Raw genomic sequence first — 25,489 nt, 5'->3', positions numbered from 1 at the left:
ACTGCAGGATAGGGAGGGTATGACCCTGGAGTTGGAGTAAGACCCACAGAATCTTGGTTCTTCTTCCTAACGTCTGATACTGCAAGAACAGGAATTATTGCCCTGCCCTCCACCAGTAATAAAGATAAGCTGGGATAGGGAGTGGAATTGATTGTGGCCATATGGTTTGTTGAGGCACAATGATTTCTTGGTGGAACTAGACCAGAGAAATAGCTTAGGGTCAGGTAGGTGACTGGAGGAAGACAAAGAGGGAATTGCTCATATCTCAAAGATATTCTGGAAATTGACTCACTAGTCAGAGTTACTCAGTGAAGCAGAAGGTGGTAACTGGGAGGTGAAAGTGTCAGAGAAACAAAGGAGATGTAATGGCATGGAGACCTAAGCCAAGATCATGTGAAAATTATGCAAAGGGTTACCAATTAAGTCTTCAAAATAAGAATTTTTTTCCACAATAGTTCCTTTAATTCCCACCATTTTTCCTCTTAAAAATAATTATTTTTCATTTATACTGTATCATTGCATTCTCACTGTATTTTTAAACAACATAGTATAGTTACAGGCAAATTCCTAAAAAATGTGGAAAGGCAATACAAATAGCGTTCCTATCTTAGATTATTAAGAACAAACCAGCCTTTACAATTAAATTTATTTAACATTTTACAGGAAGTAATTTTTCATTCATTTGGCAAGTACATCTGTATTAGAAAACTAAATGGTGTCAGGGAAGCTCTCAGGAAATGCCTATACTGTTGTTAAAATATCCCTGATGTATTTTGGCCTACGCCAAGTAGCACTCACGTAAGCAGTTCCTGGGGACAGTTCAGGAGACTGTCTGCTGGGAACAACGTGAGTTATTTGGATGAACCTTCCCTCTTTTTTGAAGAGCAGTAGAGTTTAATGAACCTAGACCATTTCATATCACTTGACTGCAGCTTCACTAAATAGTCTCACAAACATTTAGTTTACCAATATAAACACAGCCAGCAAGTGAAACCAGACTAATTACCAGTCATTCACAGAGGTAGTCACCCCATCTACTTTACTCATTAATATTGGTGCACTGAATCACTGCCCTGTAGACAGTAATGTCTCCCCATTGACTACACTGAGATCTTGCACTCCAAATTTGCTCTTCTAAACTGCATGCAAGATTTGGTCTCTAAACCACCCAACGCTAGCCTTAATCTCATTCTTGTTTGGTTTTTTCTTTTATATTTTAGCACCATGATATACATTTAAGATTTAGGTACTGCAGAAAACAAATAACCCTAAATGCTCACTCTCTCAGACATGCCCAGGATCAGATAATGCAAGTTAACATGGGAACACTTGAACAGATGCTACACTCAGAGTTCTAGCATTCTACACTGCATCACCTGCCAGGAAATTAATGAAGGAGAAAACCAAGACCTGACTGAGGCCATTTTCCTCCAGTTATTTTCTTATTTGAGCAGCAAGAAAAATAATGCAATACAGAACCCACACTCAAGCATATTCTATCAAGACAGCTAGCTTTGTAGTAATCATCCTGTAGCCTCCTGACTGCATGAGTGCTACTATCCATACGCAGTGAGGTGCAAAGTGACTACACTGCACACATTAATCAACACTTTCATTGTGGAAACAAAGGAAAGATGGAAGAAAAAGAAATCCTTTATTTCTATGTCTCTATACAGTCTTTCAATATCAAACAAAACCTTCCACTATTTCAAAATTCTAGCACATATCATAAGAATTATATCAGTGCTACAATTTTCACATAAACTTAACTGGATAACATGCTAAAATATGGTGTATATGCAAAATATTAACAATGCATATACTAGACTAAAAGAAGAGAATTAAAAGAACAAAACCAGAATAAAATGCTACATCAATATGGCATGCTCAATCCCCAGCACGTACAAAAGCTACTTTACTGACTAGCAGGGTTTCTAAGGTGCCAGATATAAACTAAACAGCACATCTGCTTACTTTCAAAACACTAGGCAGAGCATGATCTAATCTGACTTTAACAAACTTAAAATTGAAACAGAAATGGGTCTCAGATAAATGAATGGTTTGGAATTTCATCCATTTTACTTTTAAACATTTTGCCATTTGTGATAACTGACTGAGACCCTACATGGGCTACTACTACTTTGATCCCTAGAATGTACCATTTATTTCAGTGCAACTACTCAGGGAGCCAAGTTGGTAGAATTTGACCGCTACTGCATAAGGTTGTAGGAAAGAATTCACTTCTGTTGACCTTGTGGTTTTTTGTTTTCATCATTTCATATCAGAGCATCTTCTAAAAATATGGCCAAGCCATACACGCTATGCTTAGTGCTACATGCAAAAGAGGATTTCTAATATCTTGTCCCCCACTCAACAGCATTTTTAATAACCATACTCTGTAAAAAAGTCCCAGTACCCTGATATTTTCAAAATATTCAAGTAATCAATTAGTGAAAAGTTTATAAACATAAGAAAGGAAGATACTTGTTTAAGCAGCACAGATGGACTTCCAGCTTATAGAAAAGTGTTGTGATTTAAATATTCTCATTCATATGGAAGACTGAGCTTGCAAGTTATGAAGAAAGGTAATATGTGAAATGACCTAAGAGTTCAATAATTTTGCATATTTTAAACCCGTTTTTAGATCAGATGTATTTTAAGAATAAATACAAGTTAAAAGTGAAGTAAGAAAACACATTTTATGTTGCCTTTGATCTTTAACTTGTAGCCTTATCTGCCAGGTCAGAGGGCACATTATTCAATTTCACCATATTTTGTGTAAAACCACTGTAGCGTTGAAGATGACTTTCAGTACAAATGTCATGGTACTTAAAGCTAAACTGGACCCTAGTTTTTTGAGCTTCTTAATTAAAATCACAGTTTGTAATGGTCTGACAATATTATCTTTATTCTTTCCAGTTGAACAGCAGCAGAATTTTCACAGCATTTATTCAATCAAGCTTAGCAATGTTTCTGTAGCTCACTCTTTGGCTTCCTAAAACAGACAACAGGGTTCAGAGTGACTATACTGTCACTCTGTATAAATTTATTCTCTGTGTCAAAGGGAGTAAGCTGGACTGGATGAAATCTAAACTGTTCAGGAGAACTGACATTAAGAAGTAATTCTGAGGAGCGAAAAAGAGTGAGAGGAAAAGCATTACCAGTTTTTCTTAAAAACAAACTAAGAATTGCTTGGAATTCTCTATTACTTCTTTGAGACAAATATGCTAGATCCTATAAGGGTAATATAATAACATTATTCAAACCACAGCCTATTAAAAAAAAAAAAATCTTCTCTCTGATCTATAAAGAGAAAAAATTCCACATGCTAAACAGCAGCTATCACACTATAAAAACCTAAAAACATTGTATTTGAAAGTTTTTCTGATTCAAGGCTGATGTCATCTCTTGGTTATTTGTAATAATTATCACATATCATTTAAATATTAGAGTTGGTTAGTATTGGCATTATACTCTAGGCTGACATTCTCTTTTCATTGTTCCTTATTTTTTTTTACTTTTATTAATTTCTTACCATTTCATTCAGTTTCTTTTGTAAAGTGTATTTTGAAATCTGTAAAACAAAAGGCAGGTATTCATTAAATTGCACTTACATTTTTCCAAAGACAACCTGCATATTTAGGTATTCTCATACCTAAGATTTAATTGCATTTATTGCCAATCCAATACAGTAATACTGGTTTTGAATTAATTTTTACATTTTTTCTTTTATTATTAGATTCAATTTATGTAATTTCACTTCAAAATTTAAATTATGTAAAAGCACTTTACTCTGATTTTTTACTAGAGACGTTTTGAAAAATGTGTAAGTCCCTGTGTTTTCTGACATGTGTCATAAAAACCACATGTAAGTGAACCATAGTCTGTATAACAGGATCTTAGAAATAAACAGAGACGAAAACAGAGATAGAAGTGAAAGTATTCCCTCAAGTCCTAGAGGAATATAAGTGCGTTCCCTGTTGGGAAAAAAAATTCTAGGTAGATATTCTGAATGGTGTCATATAAAGATATATTGTACCAACCTTCCATGCTTTAATAATATGACTGACATTTGAAGTCATTAACAATATTTTTCATAAACCATTGACATCAGAGAATTTTGATTTGCATAATACTTAAGATCGCAAGAGCTTTAGCATCTATATCTTAGAATGTTTAAAGAAACATTGATAATGTCTAGGGAAAAAGACAAATGTCAAAGAACCCAGTGTGTGTAAATCTTATACGGAAAATATTATTTCTAGACAAAAACTAAGCCTAGAGAACAATAATTTTAAGGAAGAACTCTGACTCTCTGGATAGAAAGGACTACAGAACCAAATTAGAAATTCCTCACTCTCATCTTAGTCTGATTTCCAAACAATTTTTCTGGGTCCACAAGTTCATTGTGACCTCCTGCTTCCTCAAGTCACAGCAGAATTTCCTAGATCTGAACTATATTGCTACACAAGTGTTTGATCTGTGAACATTAAACATTTAATGTTAAGCTTTTTTTGAAATTTCTGTTTTATCTTACAAAAACCCAAAAAAAGGCCAGTGGAATCTTTCATTACTCTTGCTGTCCACATATTATGTTCAGCAGACCATGGAGGGGTATTCTACATCATCTGTGCTATGCCAAGGTTTGAACAAGGCAACAAAATCCTTACCGCTACTGCACAGAAGGCCAACCATGGGAAGATATTGCTTTTGCTCCTAAAATACCTTCAGTGTTAACTAAATGATTAAACAGTCTGATACCAAGTAAATGCACCCCATTATAAGAGAATGTTAATAAGAACCAAACATGTTACAGAATCATTATAAACATTTTGTTTTCAATAGCATTAATTATTATCCCACGCAGTTTGGGATAGAAAAATAATTAGTTCCTGGCAATACCTGAAACCTGGCAATGTATTACGATGCTAATTCTCTTCTATGTTGGGTTCTACTCTTAATCCATTTTCAGCATATCTGCCTTGGTCTTTAAAAGAAAACCAAATACTAGCTACGTCCCTATGTCTTTCTTTATTTCAAGTAACTGTGAATCACAGCCACAACTGCTCCAACACCATGTAACAATATAAAATATAATACAAAACTAGCACCAAGTGGCACCAGAGTCAATTGTGCGTTTATCCGACAATTGCACTTCTACTGAAAAACAGGCATTGGAAAGCCACGGATTAAAAAGAAACCTCCTCATGAAACAATGAAAAATACTAAAAACCACAGGTAGAACTGAGTTGGAGGACCAGTGTGAATGCTTGCTTCTGTTTAGGAGTGCAAAACCAGAGTTTGCAGACAGGTGAGAAGTAAAAGACAAGAGAAGAAAGAAAGAGGAACACAATGGAAATGAAAAGGAAGCACATTTCACACAGTATTTGGACTTTTATTGAGTCTGCAGATCTTCTGGAAGAAAAGAACTTTAGCTGAAAGGCTAACTTAAAGCAGTCCTGACACTGAAGACTAGAACAGAAATTCAGTGTTTGAAAGTGAGGTGTACATGTACTAGAAAGATTAAATGAGAAGGTCTTAAAGAACCTCTTAAAAACAACTATTTTCTTGACAGTGACAAAAACCAAAACACTTGCATGCCAATGAAAGTTCTTTAACAAAAATAATAGCTTACCTGTAAGGCTTTTAATGCTTCTTTCAGTCCATCAATTTCTTTTTCTTTTGTTTCTACAGCAAGTTGATATTTTCCCTTTCAACAAAAGCTGTACTTCAGGATTTGGGCAGAATAAATGCTTTTACAACAAGAATTTATCAACAAGAATGTTACAAAAATAAAGCAATACTCCGTAATGATAGAACAATTAATTGGTGAAAACAGGTGAAAGTTCAGCTAAATAATTTTTAAATGTACATATATATTGCTATAAAAAAGTGAAAACATGATAGCGTGTTTTTACCACTTATGACTAGTCAGTAAGTTTTAAAATTCTCCATTCTGGGAGAGACAAGCCTGACAAAGGCAGAATTAATAGCTTTAGAATAAAGATACTAAACAACAAAGTATCAGGCAAATTCATTGTCTTATCCGCTGTAGCAGGGTCTTCACAGAAACAACTTTCTCAGCTTTTCCAATCCACAAAGATTGAACTGAATCTGCTATCACTAGAACTACTCAATACATGCAAGCATGTTTTATATTTTCATATATATACACGTGTGCATATATATATACACACACACACACTGAAGTCAAAGGACTTCAGTGGAATTAAATCAGGTAAGAAGCACGGGCAGCAATCAGTACAACGGAAAGCAGTATCTAGAAATCAGAGAATAGGTCAGGAACAACAAATACATCCATTCAACCACCCCTGCATGTTCCAGTTGTTTCTAACATAGTGCTGGCTGTGCAATCTCCTGAGACCACCTCAATAAGTAAAAGTACATATAATGTAAATTGGAGTAAAAATTGGTCTTTGTATTCAAACTCTGTCCTGAAAAATTACAGCTTAATTAATTATTTAAATTACTTTGGTATAAAGTATTGGAAGTACTATTTGATTCAATGGAAGTATTTAGAGAAAAAAAAAATCAGCACACAATTCTGAAACAGTAGCTGTCATTGAAAATACAAATCAGGGACTACTACGTAAGTATGTGTGGACAAACAGGATGTTTTAACAAGAAAAAACTCCAAATACAAGCAAGAAAATAACCAGATAATATAAATACAGCAAAGTTTGGTTTGAAAGGATATCTAAGTAATTTCAGCTGTTTGCAAATTTCTGTGCAAGTTCTTATGAAAGATATAGCACATTCATCCACTCTTAATCACTGGGAAATTTAAGTGAAGCAACAGAGTCCACATGCAGACATTCATGGACTTCACTGTTTGAAACAAGCTCCTAGTATACTAAATGCAAATCTTTTATTCAGAAGAGGAAACAGGCACTCAGCTTGGTATAAAAACTCATGCAGTTGACAAAAATCTCAAATTCAGGCTTAAGTAGATCTTACTTTAGTTTAGTTCAGGTTCTTTAGGAAACCAGCTCAGGTAAATCAATAAAAGCCCTATTAAAATTGGTTTTATTAAAGCAGTTAGAAATTTTTTCACTAGTAGTGGAAAAGGATTATGAAAATTTGTCCCAAACCCCCCAAATAAAGCAAATTCTGTATAGCTTCAATAGCGTCAAGAACTACCAAAGAACACTTTTTCCCCAATTGATTTTTAGCATAAGCAAATTTTAAAGTGACATTTCATAAGTAATTAACGTTCTACAGGCTATAAACAAAAAACCAAAAGTAACGAAGTTTATAAAGAAATTTCTTTTGCAAAGGCCATAGCGAGAAAAATAATTTAATTGTAATATACTTAGTTTAGACTTAGAACATGTTTGATAAATTATATGGCATTATCATTTGCTTATGTTCTTCACTGGATGACAAATAATTGTAACCTTTACAATAATTGAGTACCTTTTCTTCTTCCATGGCAAACATCCTTGCCTGTAACTTGATTGTCAGTGGCATAAAAACAAAACAAAACCAATCAATACAGCACATGGGATTAATTTTATTCATGCAACTTGACAAGACAATATAGTTATATTACCCTGCACAGTGCACTTCGTGGGTTTTTTTTTCTTTAACTGTAGTAACTATAAGGTCACATGCAACAAGCTTATGAACCACAGATTATTTTTTCCAAGAAAGAAAAACCTAATTGCTTGTCAGTTTCTTTTTTGTGTGCTATGATTGTGATGCAGCATTAGTGATAAAGTCTTCATCACCATGTGGAACAGTTTCAGTTCCTCTGACTGTTCTCTGCAAGTTCTTTCAGCACTCATACTTGTTGAATATACATTATGGGGAAAAAAAATCACAATCCTGATTTGAAAGACTGAAACACACTTTCAAGTGTTGAACAGAATAAGTTATGTGGCAGATCTTTTGCCATGGTTTATGAATCTAATCTTGCAGAGGACATACCATCTTAGAAAGAGGGGGGGAAAAAAACCCAAAAAAGCAGATTAAAAGAACCATTATCTTCTCTAGCAACATTTTGAAAAGTAAAAATGAAAAATCTCAGGAAGAGTGGGTTACTGGGAAGAGCTGTCAAAATACAGGCATTATACTGTGTCTGGAAGAAAGAAAAAGACCTGATTTCTTTGACCTGTATATTCTAACATTTTATACGCAACAGAAAAATATTTTAATACCAACTAATAACTTGCTATTATGCCATCATATTTTAAAATCTCATTGTCAAAGGTAGAAGGCCTTATTTTGCTACCTGTTTTTTAAAAGATGCCATAGCTTCTTTGTTTTGTTGGCGCAGTGTGTCTGTCTGATGCTGCAGAGTTTCCTGCTCATGTGAAATAACAATAGGGTGTTTTAAATATTATCTTACAGCAAACCATACATATAGTATTTCAAGAAAAAACCTGATTCCCTGTTAAACATTTTTAGCAAGACATGACTGATTAAAAACAAAACCTGAAGACTAGAGACCTTTGCTAACTGATAATCATCTATTTGGTAGCACCTTCTCTTTAGTTCATAACAGGTAACAATTCTCACCTCTGGAATTCAGATTTGTTGTTGCAAGGACTTTTATAAGCAACTCTTACCCATCCTATCAACCTGCAGAAGCAATCCAACACCCATTGCCATCTTAAGACAGCATCTTGACACAGTTGCTGGTAGTTATAATAAATTTTAATCTCCATTATAAAATATAGTCTCACTACAAATAACAATCTCTTATTCTGTGTTTAGTTAAATTTTAGTCATTTAACAAACTACATGAAAGAGCTGAAGGAGGGCAGAAAAGACTAAGTGTAAGGTGACAGTGTAAGATTTTTATCATCCTACCACCTGGCTTTACTCTTATCCATAAAAACAAAAAAATGAGTTAAATATGTACTTTTTTTGTTATTATTTGATATCATAATCTCATAGACTAATACTACACTCTGCAAGCTGGAAATATTAATGTGAAGTAGGAAATGATTAAGTAATGATGACACAAAAATAAATATAAATTGAGTCTATTAGAAAGAATGACTGGGAGAAAATAAATTGATCATTTGTTTCACTGTAAAATAGATAGATTAAGTTTTGATTTGCAGCTAACAAACAATACATACTACATGAATGAATATTAAAAAATGTGAAAACAAAGGTCTTGAGGAATGTGTTCCTCAAGTTGCCACTAAGAACTGTGTTCAAAGACACAGGTTCTCTAGTGGGTAAAGGGCATACCAAGCATGCTAGAGAACCAGAAATAGTGCTGCAGTGACAGCAAATCAACTATCCTCCGTGGAGTATTCCTCCTCACCACAGGAATAAAATTTTATATCCACAGCACTGTCAAATTAAGATGACAGTTCTTTAGATTATAGGAATGCAAGCCAATATTATATAATAAGTTATGTAGATACAAGTTTGGTTTCACAAAACAGTCATCCTTTATACAATTTTGTCAGTGATGTAATTGATAACTGGAAAAAAGAATTACTGAGGTTTTCATAATATACCACAGTCTTCCTTGTACTGTATATTCAAGTGATATATTTTACTCTAAATAAGAGACTGGGAAGTTTCTACAAATATTCATTTCCTAACATGCCTCACAGTCAAGCCTATTAAATAAAATTTGTATATCTAACTTTCTCAGAAATTCAGCTTTGGAATAGATTTTTCATACATGCCATGTATGCGTGGTGCAGGGAGAGTGAAGAACAAAGTTACTTTTATAAATATAAGCAAAATCACCTTTGATATTATGATGTTATAGTAAGTATAATGAGTATACTCACTAGATTTAAAGGAATATTTTCTCCAGTTATTCTCTTTTTCCCCACTTTAGCATATTTTTTTTTTCAAGAGCAGCAACAGTATTCATAAAATGTAGACAAAGATTTGCTTTAAAATTGTAATATTAAACCAGAAACTTAGCTCATGTCTTTATTTTAAACTAGTTTGCTAAATCTAAGGTAAAAGAAAATATATGCTGAATCGCAGAAATGTTGACTGACAGGGATGTCTCTAAATGCAAAAATATACCAGCAGCTTTGATAAGCCAGGGGAAGCTGTCTACTTACTGAACTACTCTTGAGGTCAGTATGATTCTGCATTTAGAAACCAACAGGTCACAAATTCCATTTAAATGTCATACTTAGCATTTTCATCTTACTGGAGTCTCCAGAATTGGAAACTCATATTAGGTTGTTCCTTTGAAGTTCCAGAGCTCTATATACGTGCTCACATGAAGTTCCTAAAATCTACAACTCATTGCTTACATTAGGTTTGCCATGTGCCAGTGTTAAATGCAAAGTGCAGAAAAAAATAAGAGTTCACCTAGCTGCCTGTAAGTCCCATCTTTTTATTAACAGTAAATTAAATTGCTCTTAAGGTCTCAGAATGAATGGAAATCATACCTTTTGAACCCAAATTATTAAGAACTGCAGTACTAGGTTAAGAAAAGCAAAGAAAGGCAAATTGAAAGCACTGTTGCTTTCACAAATATAAAATGTTTCCTGTTTCTGGGTGCACATATATATCTTTCAGAAAAAAGCAGCACACAGTTAGGATTATTAATTTAAGATGGTTAGGATGAATTCCAAGATGAAATAGTCTTCCTTTTCTACTAAGATGTTAAATAACCCAAGATCAAGGATAGAGCTGAAATTATTGTTTTTCCTGTGATCGTAAAATATACAGAGTGAGGCCTTTTATCTTGTGACCTAGTGACAGGGGTCATAGGTTTGATTGTATTAGAGAAGGGAATGGATTTCCTATGAAAGCATAACCTCAGGAGCCCTAACCCTAAGAAGAATGTTAGACTTATTTTACCAAAAACTTCATTCTGAGCCTTTAAAAGCTGAGAAACCACTTTTGAGTATGTCTAACCTGTTTAAAATAATTTTTTGGAAAAACTGTCACCGACAGAACATTGCAAGTGAAGTCGTTTGTACAACCGCACTGGTACTTGCACTTGCCAAAGCCAAGCATAATACAGAGAAGCTGCTGTGTAGCTTCCCCACACTAACATGTGAACATGCCTTATGTTAAGCTAAATGTCTTATTGCTTCAATATTTACATCCCTTTTGACTATTGATGCAAATCAATATAGGAGCTACAGAAGTTCATGGCTAGACAATAAACTACTGGCTACCACATTCTACTATTAGAAATGACAATAGCCTTAGAAAGGGGAATTGTACCAAATCACAATCCATATTAATATTATATTAAAATTAAATCCCAGCAGTTAAAACACTAAAACCATGAAGCAAAGTTACCTTCTGCCATTCAAGTTCCTGTTTCTCTACAACAATTTTACTTATTTGTTCTTCATAATTAATCTCTGTTTCCTAGTTAAAAAAAAAAGATAAATTTATGTAAGACAGTATCTGCAAATCAAATACCAACACAAATTGTATATTCACACTCTTCTTCCTTTACAGTCCAGTACATAAACCAGTATGTGCCTACACACCATACAGCAAAAAAGGAAACAAAAGCTCTCTGGATGTGGTAAAACAGCAGATTAGTTCAGCTGTTTTGGTCAGAAAACTTGCAGAATAAATAATTTAGACTGAAATGCACAGCAGAAGATTAGGAGCTAGGATTATAGCTTTTCTAATTAGCAGGAACAGTTCCCTCTTCAAACATACTCTCTTCTGCATCTTACAACAAAACCAGGCTCAAAGGGAATAAACCAGACTTGGCTTCACAGTTGAAAAATGATTGAATATTTTGATGAACTGATTCAAAATACTGAGGAGAAATTCATCAAGCTGCAATAAATGCTTCAAGAATCAATTGTTAGTCAATGATACAGATAATCACGGTTAATGAGTCAGAATCTTTGGGACATCTCAGTTACTCCACTCAAAGCATTGAACCTTTAGTCTTTCTGACATCTCCCAGGACAACTGAAAAGTTTGTGTCAGCAATTACTTCTATTATGAAAAGAAAGAAATCTTTATCATAATCTTCTGTGCCAAGAAGGCTCCTGACCTGCTACACCAAAGAAGGAAGTTAAACAGAATTCATGGATAATCAACATGTATTGTTGATAAGATGAGCTACCAGAAAATTTGAGAACAACATTACTAAAGTCCAAAGTCTCCTTCATAATCCAGAAGATGCACTAGTAGCAAGAAGGTGCATTACATCTCCTGTTCTTGCAGAAGCACTTTGTCAAGAATCAAACTATTACTGTGATAATAAGTGAGATCTGCTGATAGTCACAATTGCTAAAAATTCATGGGAATTTTCCTGAAACATTCTGATATTAAAGTCAAATTTTCGTAACTGCTATCAGCTTCCCTTTTGAGTCAAATTTTTATGAGCACTGTCCTTCCTTTACAATACAATATTCAAAAACGGAAGAACAACGGATGCCCCTATCAAACACTCATGACTTCTTGCAAGAATGGCATTTAGGCTTTTGATGCATGTCATAAGCAATTCACCACTGTCCTGTTATTGCATACAGTCAAAATAATGAATATCCTTTAAAGACCTAGAGAGCTACACTAATGCGTTGCTCTGAGCTTCAAAAGGCTAGTTTCCTGCCTCTTCTCTGCACACTGATGATCACCTTGAAAAACTGATCACATTAAGGTAAGATAGACTTCTCTTTGATGAATTGGTGCACCAGTAACTTTTATTGAGGTCTTGTGTTGGACACACTCCAACAAGGGCCAAACCAACTGTGTGAGGGTAAGAGTACTCCCAATACTTGAACTGTGTTCTCTGGATTACTGTATTTAGATACATTATGTGCACCTTTATGCTTTTTTGAGTTCAACTTCCCCACTCAGTTTAAAACCTGCATTCTAAACTGATGAAAAAATAAGCACTCCTGAAATGACTCACACTCAACAGCCCAGACTATTGCAGAAGTGGCTATAATCCTCAGGGAAATGGTGACAACTCAAAAAAAAAAAAAAAAGCCATTTATGGATCTCTCTAGTAAAAAATTAAAAGCAGGCTTCAAAAAGATTATTTTCTTGGTATTGGGTTTTAAGTAAAATTCTACTGAATTGCAATACCATGAACGACTACTACTTAACATAAGAAAAAAAAAAAAAATCGCCTCTGGATGAAGTAATAAATTTTCTGAAACTGTGAAAGAGCAAAACTAAGGTTCTTCCTCCTTCCACAGTGAAGCAAATAATACAGATGTTTTGGCTACAAAGAATAAAGTATGCTGCATCTTTAAGAAATACAATTCTTTCCTAAACCCAGTACAAATGAGGGTTCCAAGTTTTTGATATAAGGATATTTACAACACTTCAACAATTTGTGCAAAACTGTTTTAAAGAAGATTTCGCAGTGCAATGGTTTCTCACTTAGTATAATGTTTGATCCATAGCCCCACTGTACTATCAATAGAAATAAAATGGCAAAATATGTCCCAAGGTGATTTAAAATAGGTTTTTGACATTGACATCTTTTATAGGTTTTAGGGTCAAAACTGACTTCCTTGATTAACAGGCAGTTTACAGGCACATGTGTGGACAGAAATAACACACACTTCTATGCACAGGAGGCTACTTCTAAGCATTTCAAGAGATACTTGCGGGATCTAAAAATATGCCTCGTGAATTTTACATATAAAATATTAAATATACATTTTAAATTAAAATTTGGCTCACAGAGAACTAGAGAAAAGTTCTTTAGCTTTTGCTACTCTGATATGTCACAGTAGAATATTAGATGGAGAAGAGACCTAAAGATTTCATATGCATTACAGTAAAAAAAAGAAAAAGAGAAAAGATTATCAATGCTTCCCAGTTCTGCCTTAACAAATAGTACTTCAGAGTTGCAATTAATTTGTTTTCTGATAATAATCTGTAAGTACTGAAATAGAATACACCCCTCTAAATTCCCTGGAGTGATAAAAAAAAAAATGAGGTTGACTTACAGCTTTCTCATAGAAGTATGATCTTAAGCAATTTACATCATTAAGCAACACATGCTATTAAAATGATATATTATTAGCAAAGCCTTGTTCAAAATTGTAAGAAGTAAGGATTATAAAATCTGACCCTTAAACATGCCATATAAATTGTTCGTAAACTATATCAAAATGCAGTGCAGTAGTATACTTCCCTAACTCCAGACTACATATTTCTACCACTCCCCTGTGCAGGCACTAGCATGTGTAAGGGTATTTCAGAGACAAAACCAGAATTTTGATCCACCGCACAGATCTAGCCTTGGGAAACCCAAGAGTCTGTGCCAGTGCAACAGAAGCAACAGTAACATGTTACCACAGGAAGTGTAGCATGGACTTAGATCAACATGATGGACAGACAGTATAACTGCCCCCAGAATACTTGAAGTGCCTGCACGACTGAGTCCTAATATGCTTTTTCATAACATGCTAGCTAATTTTTCAAGTATATATTTTGAAAACATGTAAACTAATCACATTGATTACTGCAGTTCCTCAGCTTCTACGCATATAACTGTCTCTCATTTTCTTTGTAAACTCATCTAGCTTGGTGTATTTGTTATAAGCCAAAAGCTGAACTTCAGAGCATTTAAAAAACAAACATCAAACTGCAAGTAGCATTAGAAGCTATGAAGGTAAAGTGGTAATTGATAAAAAAAAAACTTAACATGTGCAGTGTGATTCTGACCTTGGTAAAATTCATGTCAAATATATCACTAATTTCAGTGGTTGTTGGAGATCAACAAGTATCTATCCGTATTAAACTAACCATGAAATAAAGGGAAAAGAATGTAGTATTTTGAAGAGGAGCAACGTAGCAGATATTAGCATTACAAATTCTTAACAAAGAAAACTTCAATTAAAATAGACTGGGATTCCCGAAACACAACAGTTGCCTAAATGAAACCAAGCCTTTGGGGTATATAAAAAAGAAGTCATTTTAGTACAAAACAACAAAAAGATTTTATAAGCAATGGAACTGGCAGCCAATTTGTAATCAAACATATACACCATTTCAATTTTAAAAAGTATATTTTAGATCCTAATGAGGAACTGAAAAGAAAATACAGAAATATATTTTTGTGCAAATACTTAAAGTTTTACAATTGTTCTAAGAAGGAACATGTTAAATTTTAAGACATTTATAATTGTTAACTCCCATATCCATACTGAGCACTTTACTTCTAACTAAATAAATACAGTAACACAAGTTTGCAAACTGCATTAAATTCCATTTTAAGCGAGCCCTTTGCTTTGAATACTAAAGGGGATAAGAACAAAAGTTCTAAGTGAACAACACTCCTCCAACTCACTCCCAAATTATAAAGGAAAATCTGGAAGCTATCAAAAATGTGTATATATGTAACTACTGTTGAAAAAAATAAACATCATAAATACTTAAACTGAGAATGACAATTACATGATAAAAATGTTCTCATGTGAAATCGCTAACAATTATAAGCCTTATCCATCATTTTTACTTCTTTCAAAGGACATTTATAGTTTACCCATTTTGAATTGAAAGCTTTTAAAACTTGTGTGAAGCACTATTTTTTTTTAGAAGTTCCACCAGCTGTTTAATAAGACAAAAACATTTTTGTTATACTTAGGAGAATAATATTGTATATAACTTTGATGAGGTATCAAAAAACCACAAAACCTTTAAAGTGTTCATTTTTTATTAGATGCCTTAGGACTACATGGATTTAAGTGTTTTTATAAAAAAAGACTACCATAACAATAAAAGAGGAGTAATTTGATGGTTTATTTACTCGTTATAACCTTTAGAAAGTGTCAAGCCTTCTTTAAAGTGTTTGCTTCAGGCTGTAGTTTTACAAGATGGGCTGTGGATTGGTCAAGCCCCTCGATTCTTGACCCTGAACAGATTTAGGAACAGAGTACAGCTGGCTCATGTCCAAGCAGCCAAAACTGCTGCTAGGTACTTTTATTATCTTTTTCGAACTCATAATCTACCTCCTACAAAATTGCACATCCAATTTCTCATCCAGGTCAATCAAATAGTACTCATAGAAACTACAGCTGCTGATTGTTTCATACTATAATTAGAACTTCATGAACTAAACAGTCCAGCACAACTTTGAGTAGACTGCATGAATAACCTTCTTAAGTTTTGTTCCCAGGACAAATGTTAAAGGAAGAGAAAATATTTATAACAGCTTTACTCAAACTTTAGTTCCTGATACAATGTTTTTGGATCTTAATAGTTACAAGAGTTAACCAAAACCTTTAGTAACCATATATTTGGAATTTATTCTAAAAACTTCCCCTTTCCAGAAGCAAAGAACCAGAAATGTATACCAACCACCTCTTTTCCTTTGGAAATCTTTCATTGCTCTGTTCTTGATTCTACTGCATAGGCTGTAAGTGCTCTATATTTAAATAAATCTCATCTATCGAAATATATTCCTTTAAATGCTTACATTGACACTTATAATGCTCTTCTCTCCAAGTTCAAGTAATCACTTACTAATCAAAAGCCGCATTGTTTGCTAACACAGAGGTTGCAAGCCAACACACTCCTTACTCACTTGAATAACAATGTTGTGTACGTCACAGTCATGAAATCCATAAACTTCAGTACTGCTTATTATTTTATAACCACATAGTTACTTCCCCCCCCCCCCCCCCTTTTTTTAATATTCATCTTTCCTTGTTTCTGTCATTCTGCTAAAAAGTACCCTAATTTACACTTAGGCAGAAAATTCAGCTCTGTTAGGATTTTTTGTTCTGTTTCCTTGCAGACTGTGTTAGTGGTGTCTTGTCTGCCAGCTTCTAGGTATCAAACAAAAAAAAGCCACCCACATTTCTATTCTGTCATCGTTTCTCCCCCCACCCTGAATTTCCTTTAAAAATGAAATTAAGCTCTTCACCATTCTTATTGTTTGTTAGCAGTTAGAATTGTTGCTTGCAGTAAATCTCACCAAAATCTTTCATTTCCCTAGCATCCTTTATTTCTAGAAAATATTTCTGTCTTTCTATTCATGAGGACAATTACTATTTTAGAAAGTAACTTCAAAATACAGTATTTTAAAACATGTCTTTCTTTCATGATTCTATGCTTATCCTATGTAACAGCCTGAAAATAACTTAAAACTAAGATCTCAAATTTAAAAAAAAAAATCAAAATATTTATATTTATGCAAAAGTTTCATTCATCCTCACATTCCTGGTCACTGTAGATTACTGTTTCCACAGACCTGCCTATACAGCTACAGCAGGTGCTTCTGCTGCCCTTTTTAACTTTTCTGCTATATCTGTAGGTGGTTCTTCTTTTGTAGAACAAGCCTCCAGCAAGGTTTAGCTTTAGGTCTATTGTAATGCTTCTGGGTTTTTTTAGGCCTAGATATAGGACAACTAATATTACTGTTATGATCATAACTGGCATTGTAATATTGTAATACCACTAATAACTCAAGTTTAGTCTTTCTGCTTTGCTCCTGATAAGTAAGTTTATGGTTTCATCAACTTTCTTCACTTCATATGTCAAAAAGCAATTTGCCTTTTGGGCCCAAGTGACATTTCCAAATACTAAAGTATACTGCAACTTTCAATTTTCATCTCAATACTGAACTTCACTTGCCAATCATATCTGTGAAACACTGCTAAACAGATGAGCTAGCTCAGCACAATTACGTACATCTCTTCCATTACAGAAGAGACTCGCTCAGGTATGTGCTATACACCACAATTGCTACACGGTGCTACGCTGTGCAGTACAAACCCCTTCACAGTTGCCAGAAAGCAGAAGTACATTTTAGAAATCATAGAAACACAGAATGGTTTGGGTTGGAAGGGACCTTAAAGATCATCTAGATCATCAACTGAAGATCATCCAACCCCCCTGCCATGGGCAGGGACACCTTCCACTAGCCCAGGTTGCCCAAAGCTGCGTCCAACCTGGCCTCAAACCCTTGCAGGGAGGGGGCAGCCACAGCTTCTCTGGGCAACCTGTGCCAGTGTCTCACCACCCTCACAGGGAAGAATTTTTTCCTTATATCTACTCTAAATCTACCCTCTTTCAGTTTAAAGCCATTACCCCTCATCATATCCCTACTCTCCCTGATAAAGAGTCCCTCCTCATCTTTCCTGTAGCCCCCTTTATGTACTGGGAGGCCACTGTAAGGTCTCCCCGGAGCCTTCTCTTCTCCAGCTGAACAACCCCAACTCTCTCAGCCTGTCCTCATCAGGGACATGCTCCAGCCCCCTGATCATCTTCATGGTCTCCTCTGGACCCGCTCAAGCAGGTCTATGTCCTTATTTTGGGGTCCCAGAACTGGACACAGCACTGCAGGTGGGGTCTCTTGAGAGCAGAGTAGAGGGGGCAAATCCCCTCCCTTGATCTGCTGGCCACACTTCTCCTGATGCAGCCCAGGACACAGTTGGCTTTCTGGGCTGCAAGCACACATTGCTGGCTCACAGTCAGTTTTCCATCCACTAATAGCCCCAAGTCCTTCTCCTCAGGGCTGCTCTCAATCCACTCATCACCCAGCCTCCTCTATTTGTGCTTGGGATTGCCCTGACCCACGTGCAGGACCTTGCACTTGGCCTTGTTGAACTTCATGAGGCCCACCTCTCCAGCCTGTCCAGGTCCCTTGGGAATGGGACAGAGTAGTTAAGGGTGAGCAAAACTCCTTCACATCCTCCCTCTAAGAAAACCTAGAAATAGACCACTGTGCTGGAGAACTTGGATTAGAATAGCCAAAGCTGTAACAAAGGTAGAGTAAGAGGAATTGAGATAAACTTGCTCAAATCTGAAAGGAAGAGCACATACTGCTCTGTAGCACTAGGGTGAGCTACAGCAACCAGAAAAAACACAAGGTGAGGTGTTGTGAGAGCCACAATGTCTGCATAATGACAACAGACATAATTCAGGATTTGTCTCTTTTAGCAAATAAGTAATCAAATATCCTTCTCATATTTTCTTTCTCAGTGACTGCTCACTGGCCATCAGCGTGGAAGTGGGTAAGCACAAAAAGGAGGTCTAATTTACATCAAAACAGAAGGCAGAACAGAAGACAGGGACAGGAACTAGGAAAAAAGGTAAAAGAAAGAGGGGGAAAAAAAGCATTACAGGCAGGGAAGAAGACTAGAGTCAATAACAGCAAAATGATAGGACCAACTAGCCTTTAAAGAATATTCCTGTACACAACATGGAACTGATTCCAGAAGTCTTGAGACCCTGCATTCCTGTGCTGTGAGCACAGACATGAAATTGCTGTGAGCACAGGTAGGAAATTCCCTGGCAAATCAGACATCTCATCCCAACTCTGGTGGCTGATTCTAATACCACCTGCTATGTCAACATACTCCTTTGGCTCAAGCAAGGGAGAAGTTTTATATAGTCCTTCACAGTAAATAGTAGGATGGTAACTATCAATAAGTCAATATGGCTTCAATTTACAAAATTCAGGGGTGAGGGGATTCCAGGGTTCTAAAAGGAAATATTTAAAGAATCCTATGTTAAAATATTTATTTGAACACAGAAAATGTTTTTATGCCATTTGTAATTCTAACATTAATACAACATAGTTTTCTTTCATAGTAAAGAAAAAATTACCTTGTGAGAAATACGAGAAAATTTGAGAGCTGGAAAACTGTTTCTTAAAAAGTATTTTAGTTAAAAGACAAGCACTACCAAGTTCTATCTCTATCATAACTGCCCAAAGAGAAAAGAGAAAAATCTGTTCTTTGTAATCTTTACTGAACAGAAGAGCATCAAATCTTATAAACTCAAGGCACAAATGACAGTATTTATAGTATTAGCCAGACTTTGTGATGCCCCAGTTAACACCAGAAAGAGCCTCAACAGGCGCTTGTTTTCAGGTATGGAAACAGGTCACTGAAACTTATCCTTTGCACCAAAGAAAAACATTAGTAAAATTTTAGAAGTCATCACTAAGATTTATCTTTCTTGTGTTCAGGTAATCAACACCTACACTGCTCCACTGCTACTAAAACCACCCATATCCCCAGGGCATTAGAATACATTTCTATTGAAGCAAGGAAGAATTTCCTTGATTTCTTATGTTTACTTGCTTTTCTGACTAAGGATGTTTTTTTGTATCTAGGACAAGAAAGAAAATCATTCAATAGAGAATATATGTGCTTTCTTGTCCTTGTAAACATTATCCTTAAACCTGATGTTAGTTGCCCTACATGCATTGTACTTCAGAAAGCATTAAAGACTTCCAATTTTACCTACTATGCTGCAACTTTATACTGTCAGAATCGATTATATTTATCGCTTAAGAATCATCTCTTATTACTCAACAAAATGAACTCAGCTGATTGCAGAGCAAGGCTGACAGACTTTGGAACAAAGTGAACAGGATATCCACCACAAAAGAATCACTGGGCTGATCGGTGCTTGATGAGTGGGAAAGCTAAACTGGCAAAAAAAAAATAGAAGGACATTCAAATTATTGGTGTGTGAAGTAATCCCTGGGGGGTAGGGGGAAGAGTAATATAATTTTTTGTAGCTTTTAATTACATACATATTCATATTAAGAACAAAGACTCTAAGAACAGCCAAAGGAATAAAGTGAAGCTGTATCAGGTATAACAATTCAAGCAATGTATTCTCCAGAATAAACATGCACAGCTACCATTAATTGGGATTTCATCTGTAAAATAGCAAGTCACTTATGAGCAACTCCTCTAAATTATTTTTGAGAGTTTAACTACAGCTACATGTTTAGTCAAGAAAAGTGAAAAAAAGATAGATGCTTTGAAGTAACTCAATGCATTTATTTAAATAAGCATATTTGGAAAAATGAAATTTCTACTTTAAAATAGTCTCCTATGGCATCAGCTATGGATTGGATCAAGTCTCTCAAAATACGTTAATATTTAATTGTCTTGAGTTTAATTTTTATCTGTCTAGCTTTGCATAGATAATTTCATCTGCAAATTTATTTTTATTAATTTGAATTTATACTGCAGTGCAACCAACCATTCAAGGCAGTTTATTAAACTCAAAATACATGATAGTTCCTGCCCTGTAGAGACTCCTGTCTAAGTGACAAGCAAGACCAACAATGGGAAGAAAACCAGAAGTGAACAGAAGTAAAATATCTTGCCTAAGGTCAAGCCACAGGTCAAAGACAAAATTGAGAGTAAATCCGCTATACTGGCTATACTGCCTCCGTCAGGCTATCAGTCTGCTGTGAGCCTCACAAGCAACTTGGAAAGGAAGTGGCAAAAGTTGTAAGAAACCAGCAGAACTTTTACTTCACTTTCTTATGCAGATGACACAGTTTAAGTTGACATGCTTTGCTCTTGTCCATGGAAAAATTACCACGGTGCAAGACAAGCACTGTAATTCTCTGAGATGGCACTGTATTTCGGACCATGTACTACCTTTTTCTCAGGGTTGCTTACAAATTTACAGAATAACCTTATGTTGGTCGAATCTGTAAAAGAATCATAGCTAAAATCAGGAGAGGATTTTTGTAGGTTGTTTTTTTTTTTTTAAGAAAGAACATCCATACAGAGTTCTACTTTAAAAAATAAAAATGAATGGCAGTGGGCATGGCCATACTATTCTATAACCCTTGCTTGTTCAAAGTATCAATATTTTATATTCCAATTTTCAAACATACTAAGCAAGCAGCCCTGAACTGATTGTTAAAGCAAAGCAAATAACAAAAATGCATTCAGGATACTTTAAGATTTCAAATTGACTAGCTGTCAAATGCTTCACCTTTTTTTTAAACTTAAATTTCTAACTACAAACAGGTAAATATAAATTTATTTTTTTGGGGGGTGAAGGAAGGCACAGACATTTTAGAAATTTAGGGCTATGTCTTAAGTATGGAATTGGCTCTTGGCATTAGTATCAATTTTGAAACTAAAAACACCTTTAAGCCAAAAAATTGCTCACTGTCCTGAGGCAACCTTTTATAAAACCACAGTCACTCACTCTTGTAGTATAGCAGACACAAAACAAACAAAACAAAAAATCCCAAAAGATGAAACTCCATAGCACTCTATAAACATTTTAAGCTCTGACTAAGTTCATTAAAAATGCGAAGTTAAGTTAACAATGTAAATAGCATTCGGCTACAGATCTTACAAGGAAAAGTACACTTCAATTATTATTATAAAAGCTAAATTCTTCAGTCTTTACTTTTTAATACAAAATTAGTTAGACTAGACTAAACACCACCATTGCAACAAAAGTCTTGGGATCAGACTGTGCTGAATTTCAACAATACTGCACCAAGAAAGTAGGATCATGAAGCTTTTTTCTTGGATATTTTTTTTTTATGGCAGTCATTCTTTTGTTTATGTTTTTTAAAGAGAGGATATTATAGCATTTAACTTAGATCAAAATAAGCATAAATCAAGTATGTCATCAATACTAATATTTTAAAGGTAATAATACACATCTTTTGAACAGGTCAAAATCATGAAATTCAGAAAGATATACTTTAGGTCTTTCAAAAAATACAACAGTTTTGAAACACTAAGGAGAGAAATAGAAACAAATGTTCACATACATACAACTGAAAGTAACCACAGAAAAATATAACTAAAAAATTAACCACAGAAATATATAGTTGCCTTCAACAGCACAATTTTACCTTAGTACTACAAGATGATTCAACTCATATTTCAAAAACAAAACACCCCCACCCCAATACTCAATATGCTATTATTGTATGGCTCTAGCTTTAGTGTTTAGCAATATAAAAATGGTGAAATCAAGTGCATTTGGTTATCACTCTAGCTCTTTGCCCTCTTCAGCAATTCTGAAAAGCACCAGGAAACAGACAAAAATAAGTCAAAAATCACTGCTCTTCTGGCAAATGGTAAATCAATCTATGAAATGAGAAAGACTTATGGACTTGGCAATGACTTGGATTCTCCTTCTTTCCTTTTCATATCAAAGGCTGCTCATAAAGAACTACAATGAAACACAAAAATTTAATGCAGATCATTTTTGTCAATAGCCTGATCAGCTGCAGCAGCTTTGTACCTTATTATGTTGTCTTTGTGCTGTCTACAGAGAAATTTCTAATACAGACACTGACCAAACCCATGATATTTTTAAACAAAATCCTACTTGGCAAATTACTTAATATAGCATGAAGTTTACCCACACTCATGCAACATTTTCTATGATTACACACAGGAAAGCAGAAATAAGACAAAGGAACACTAAAAACCAATATAAACACATTTACCCTTCTTATACGCAGTTCTTCTATTGCCTCCAATAAACTTGTTTTAAAGTCTAACAGTCGAATGGAAAGTAATGTCTCAGATGGGCTTTGAAGAGTAGAGTCAAGTGCCTGTGTTTTAAAGTCTTCATCCATTCTTCAAACTTGTTTCTGCAAAATAAAAATGTGTATTTCCTCTCCAGTTTATCTTTAAGAGAATATGCAAACTGCAAAACCTGCAAATACGGAAGCAAATTCTTTTTGCAAAGAATAAAACTACTAGTTATAGCCATTATGCAATTAACAATATTTTCATTGTAAATTAGTGTGCAATACTGTAAAAGAAAACAAACAGCTTTATCATTAATTCACTGCATTCATTTCTTTTTCCTCTTTATTTTTGGCTTGGTTTTAGTTTTAAACAAAGACTGTGATAAGCATGAAAAAGGAAGTAGTACAGGGTTTTTTTCCAGAGCTACTGCCCTACACTGGCATGAAGATACTGCAACACATTAGGCCTACACGAAAAAGTAACTACCTATCTTCAAAATTTCAAAAATCACAAGACCGGCTCAATTTTAAAGACAACCTTCAGACTACCTTGAAATCATGAACTAGAGGCAATATTCATGGTTTCTGCTTCTGATTTTTAACAAGAAAACTTTCTGGTTCCATTCCCACAAGATCAAGTATCAAAATGTTGTACTCTAAGCTAGCTACATCAACTGTTGTCAAGCAAGGAGTTATGCTAACATAAGATCCATGTGTCTCTGTAGGGACAAAGCATGTTTGTTAGTGACATCAGAGATGATTACAACACTTAGCATTTGATTTACAAAAAGATAACAAGTGTACACATTTCAGCTGTGCTTTCCAGATTATATTTTTTTAATACTTGAGACTGAATTTCCACCAGTCCACTAGAAAACATAATGCTATCCCTTCCCAGAGACACCCCCTGTGTGTTTCTGGACTAAGAATTAAAGAGGTAGGGGTAGAGCACAGGAGTTATGACTGACCTGGCCACTGCTGCAGAACCCTTAAGAAGGAATTCCTGCAGGAAGAACAGAGACCTGGTCTGTATCATGGGGCCATAACAACTACAAATCAGAGCTCACCACTTTTTCTGCTGTTGTCTAAATAAAACCCTAACATAGATCAAATTTAAGCTGCTTGGTCATGGATAATAGATTGATTCCCTGCTTAGTTGCCCCACCACAGAAGTTATTCTAAGTTACTGAAATAATGGCTTTGCTAAAAAAATTTAAAAAAAAAAAAAAAATCGGGCTCATTTTTGTCTTCCATTTTAAAACATATGTCTAATAATGAACTGTTCAATATGAAATATTTATATAAGTTCTTCTGTCAGTGTCAAAATGTGTATGTTTGAAGGATTTCTGAAGAGGCAGCAAATAGAAGTCTGAAAGAGAACCGTGTACAAACATGTACCACTTCAGGCAACAAATCTGTTGTGTCAACGTGTCAATATGAATCAGGCACTGTGCAGCCAATCTGCATACATTTTAGACACAGTTTGGGCCCAGGTTGGTGGTTTGGTTTGTGTTTGTTTTGGGGTTTTGTGTTTTGTTTGGGTTTTGGTTTGGTTTTGGTTTTGCCTTTTTTTTTTTTTTTTTTTTTTTAAGTAAAGCATTAGGATAAAAAAAAACCACTACTTTTTTTTTTTCAGTCAAAGAATATAGAATTGATAAAGTCAGACCCTCCCAAAAGCACATTAAAAAATTAGTTTCTTTCACCCAAGTTTCCAAAATTGTTTCCTTACTGATGGACGTTGTACCACTAACTCGTGAAGCATTACTACAAACAAAACTTTTGATATATCAAGTATTGGGAGATTATCATAGCTACACAACTAATAAAAATGCTAATATTATGCACAATAGATTAGGCACAGAGCCATTTGATTTTACCTTTAATCATGCTGTATTCTGATCTAAAGGGTAAGATTTTGCAAATATAATGTTAAAACATGATGCATGCTCTAATTCTATTGTCAGCTGACGTTACCGGTTTGGAGTTGGGGGATTCTACAGTGATGAATTTCTACAAGACAGTACTGTTACCAAACTGAGAATCCTGGTAGCCTGTGTTAATACGGGGGAGGGGGGAGGGAAAAAAAAAAAAAAAAAAAAAAGAGTGTTTGTGAAAATCTTGACACAGAAAACAGATTGTCAGCTCTGCAATTCATCCTACAAAGGTAGGTGCACTTGAAGAGGCGCATTTCAGTTATGAAATAATTTCTATTCAAGTCAACAAGTAGAAGAATGTGTATTAACCGATACACACTAGGGCTTGCGATTTTCCTTCCCATCACAGAAGCAATCTGACAATTATTTTCTCAGGGGGATA

General features: G+C 34.8%; 1 protein-coding gene across 1 annotated transcript in view; it reads right to left on the bottom strand.

Annotated features, from left to right (window-relative positions):
* CCDC73 (coiled-coil domain containing 73) overlaps nucleotides 1–25,489 on the bottom strand; it is an 87,374-nt gene that overhangs the window by 35,508 nt on the left and 26,377 nt on the right. The window contains exons 6-11 of the mRNA XM_074885027.1: nucleotides 23,147–23,293; nucleotides 11,269–11,340; nucleotides 8,255–8,326; nucleotides 7,438–7,473; nucleotides 5,636–5,710; nucleotides 3,536–3,574 (exon numbers count right to left, since the gene is read on the bottom strand). Coding sequence (XP_074741128.1) covers nucleotides 3,536–3,574; nucleotides 5,636–5,710; nucleotides 7,438–7,473; nucleotides 8,255–8,326; nucleotides 11,269–11,340; nucleotides 23,147–23,278 — 426 coding nt within the window. The 5' untranslated portion in view covers nucleotides 23,279–23,293. The remainder of the gene's footprint in view (nucleotides 1–3,535; nucleotides 3,575–5,635; nucleotides 5,711–7,437; nucleotides 7,474–8,254; nucleotides 8,327–11,268; nucleotides 11,341–23,146; nucleotides 23,294–25,489) is intronic.

This window comes from Strix uralensis, chromosome 15, assembly GCF_047716275.1.
Source record: "Strix uralensis isolate ZFMK-TIS-50842 chromosome 15, bStrUra1, whole genome shotgun sequence".
In the NCBI taxonomy this organism is placed as follows: Eukaryota; Metazoa; Chordata; class Aves; order Strigiformes; family Strigidae; genus Strix; species Strix uralensis.
This window is presented reverse-complemented; position numbering and strand designations above follow the sequence as displayed.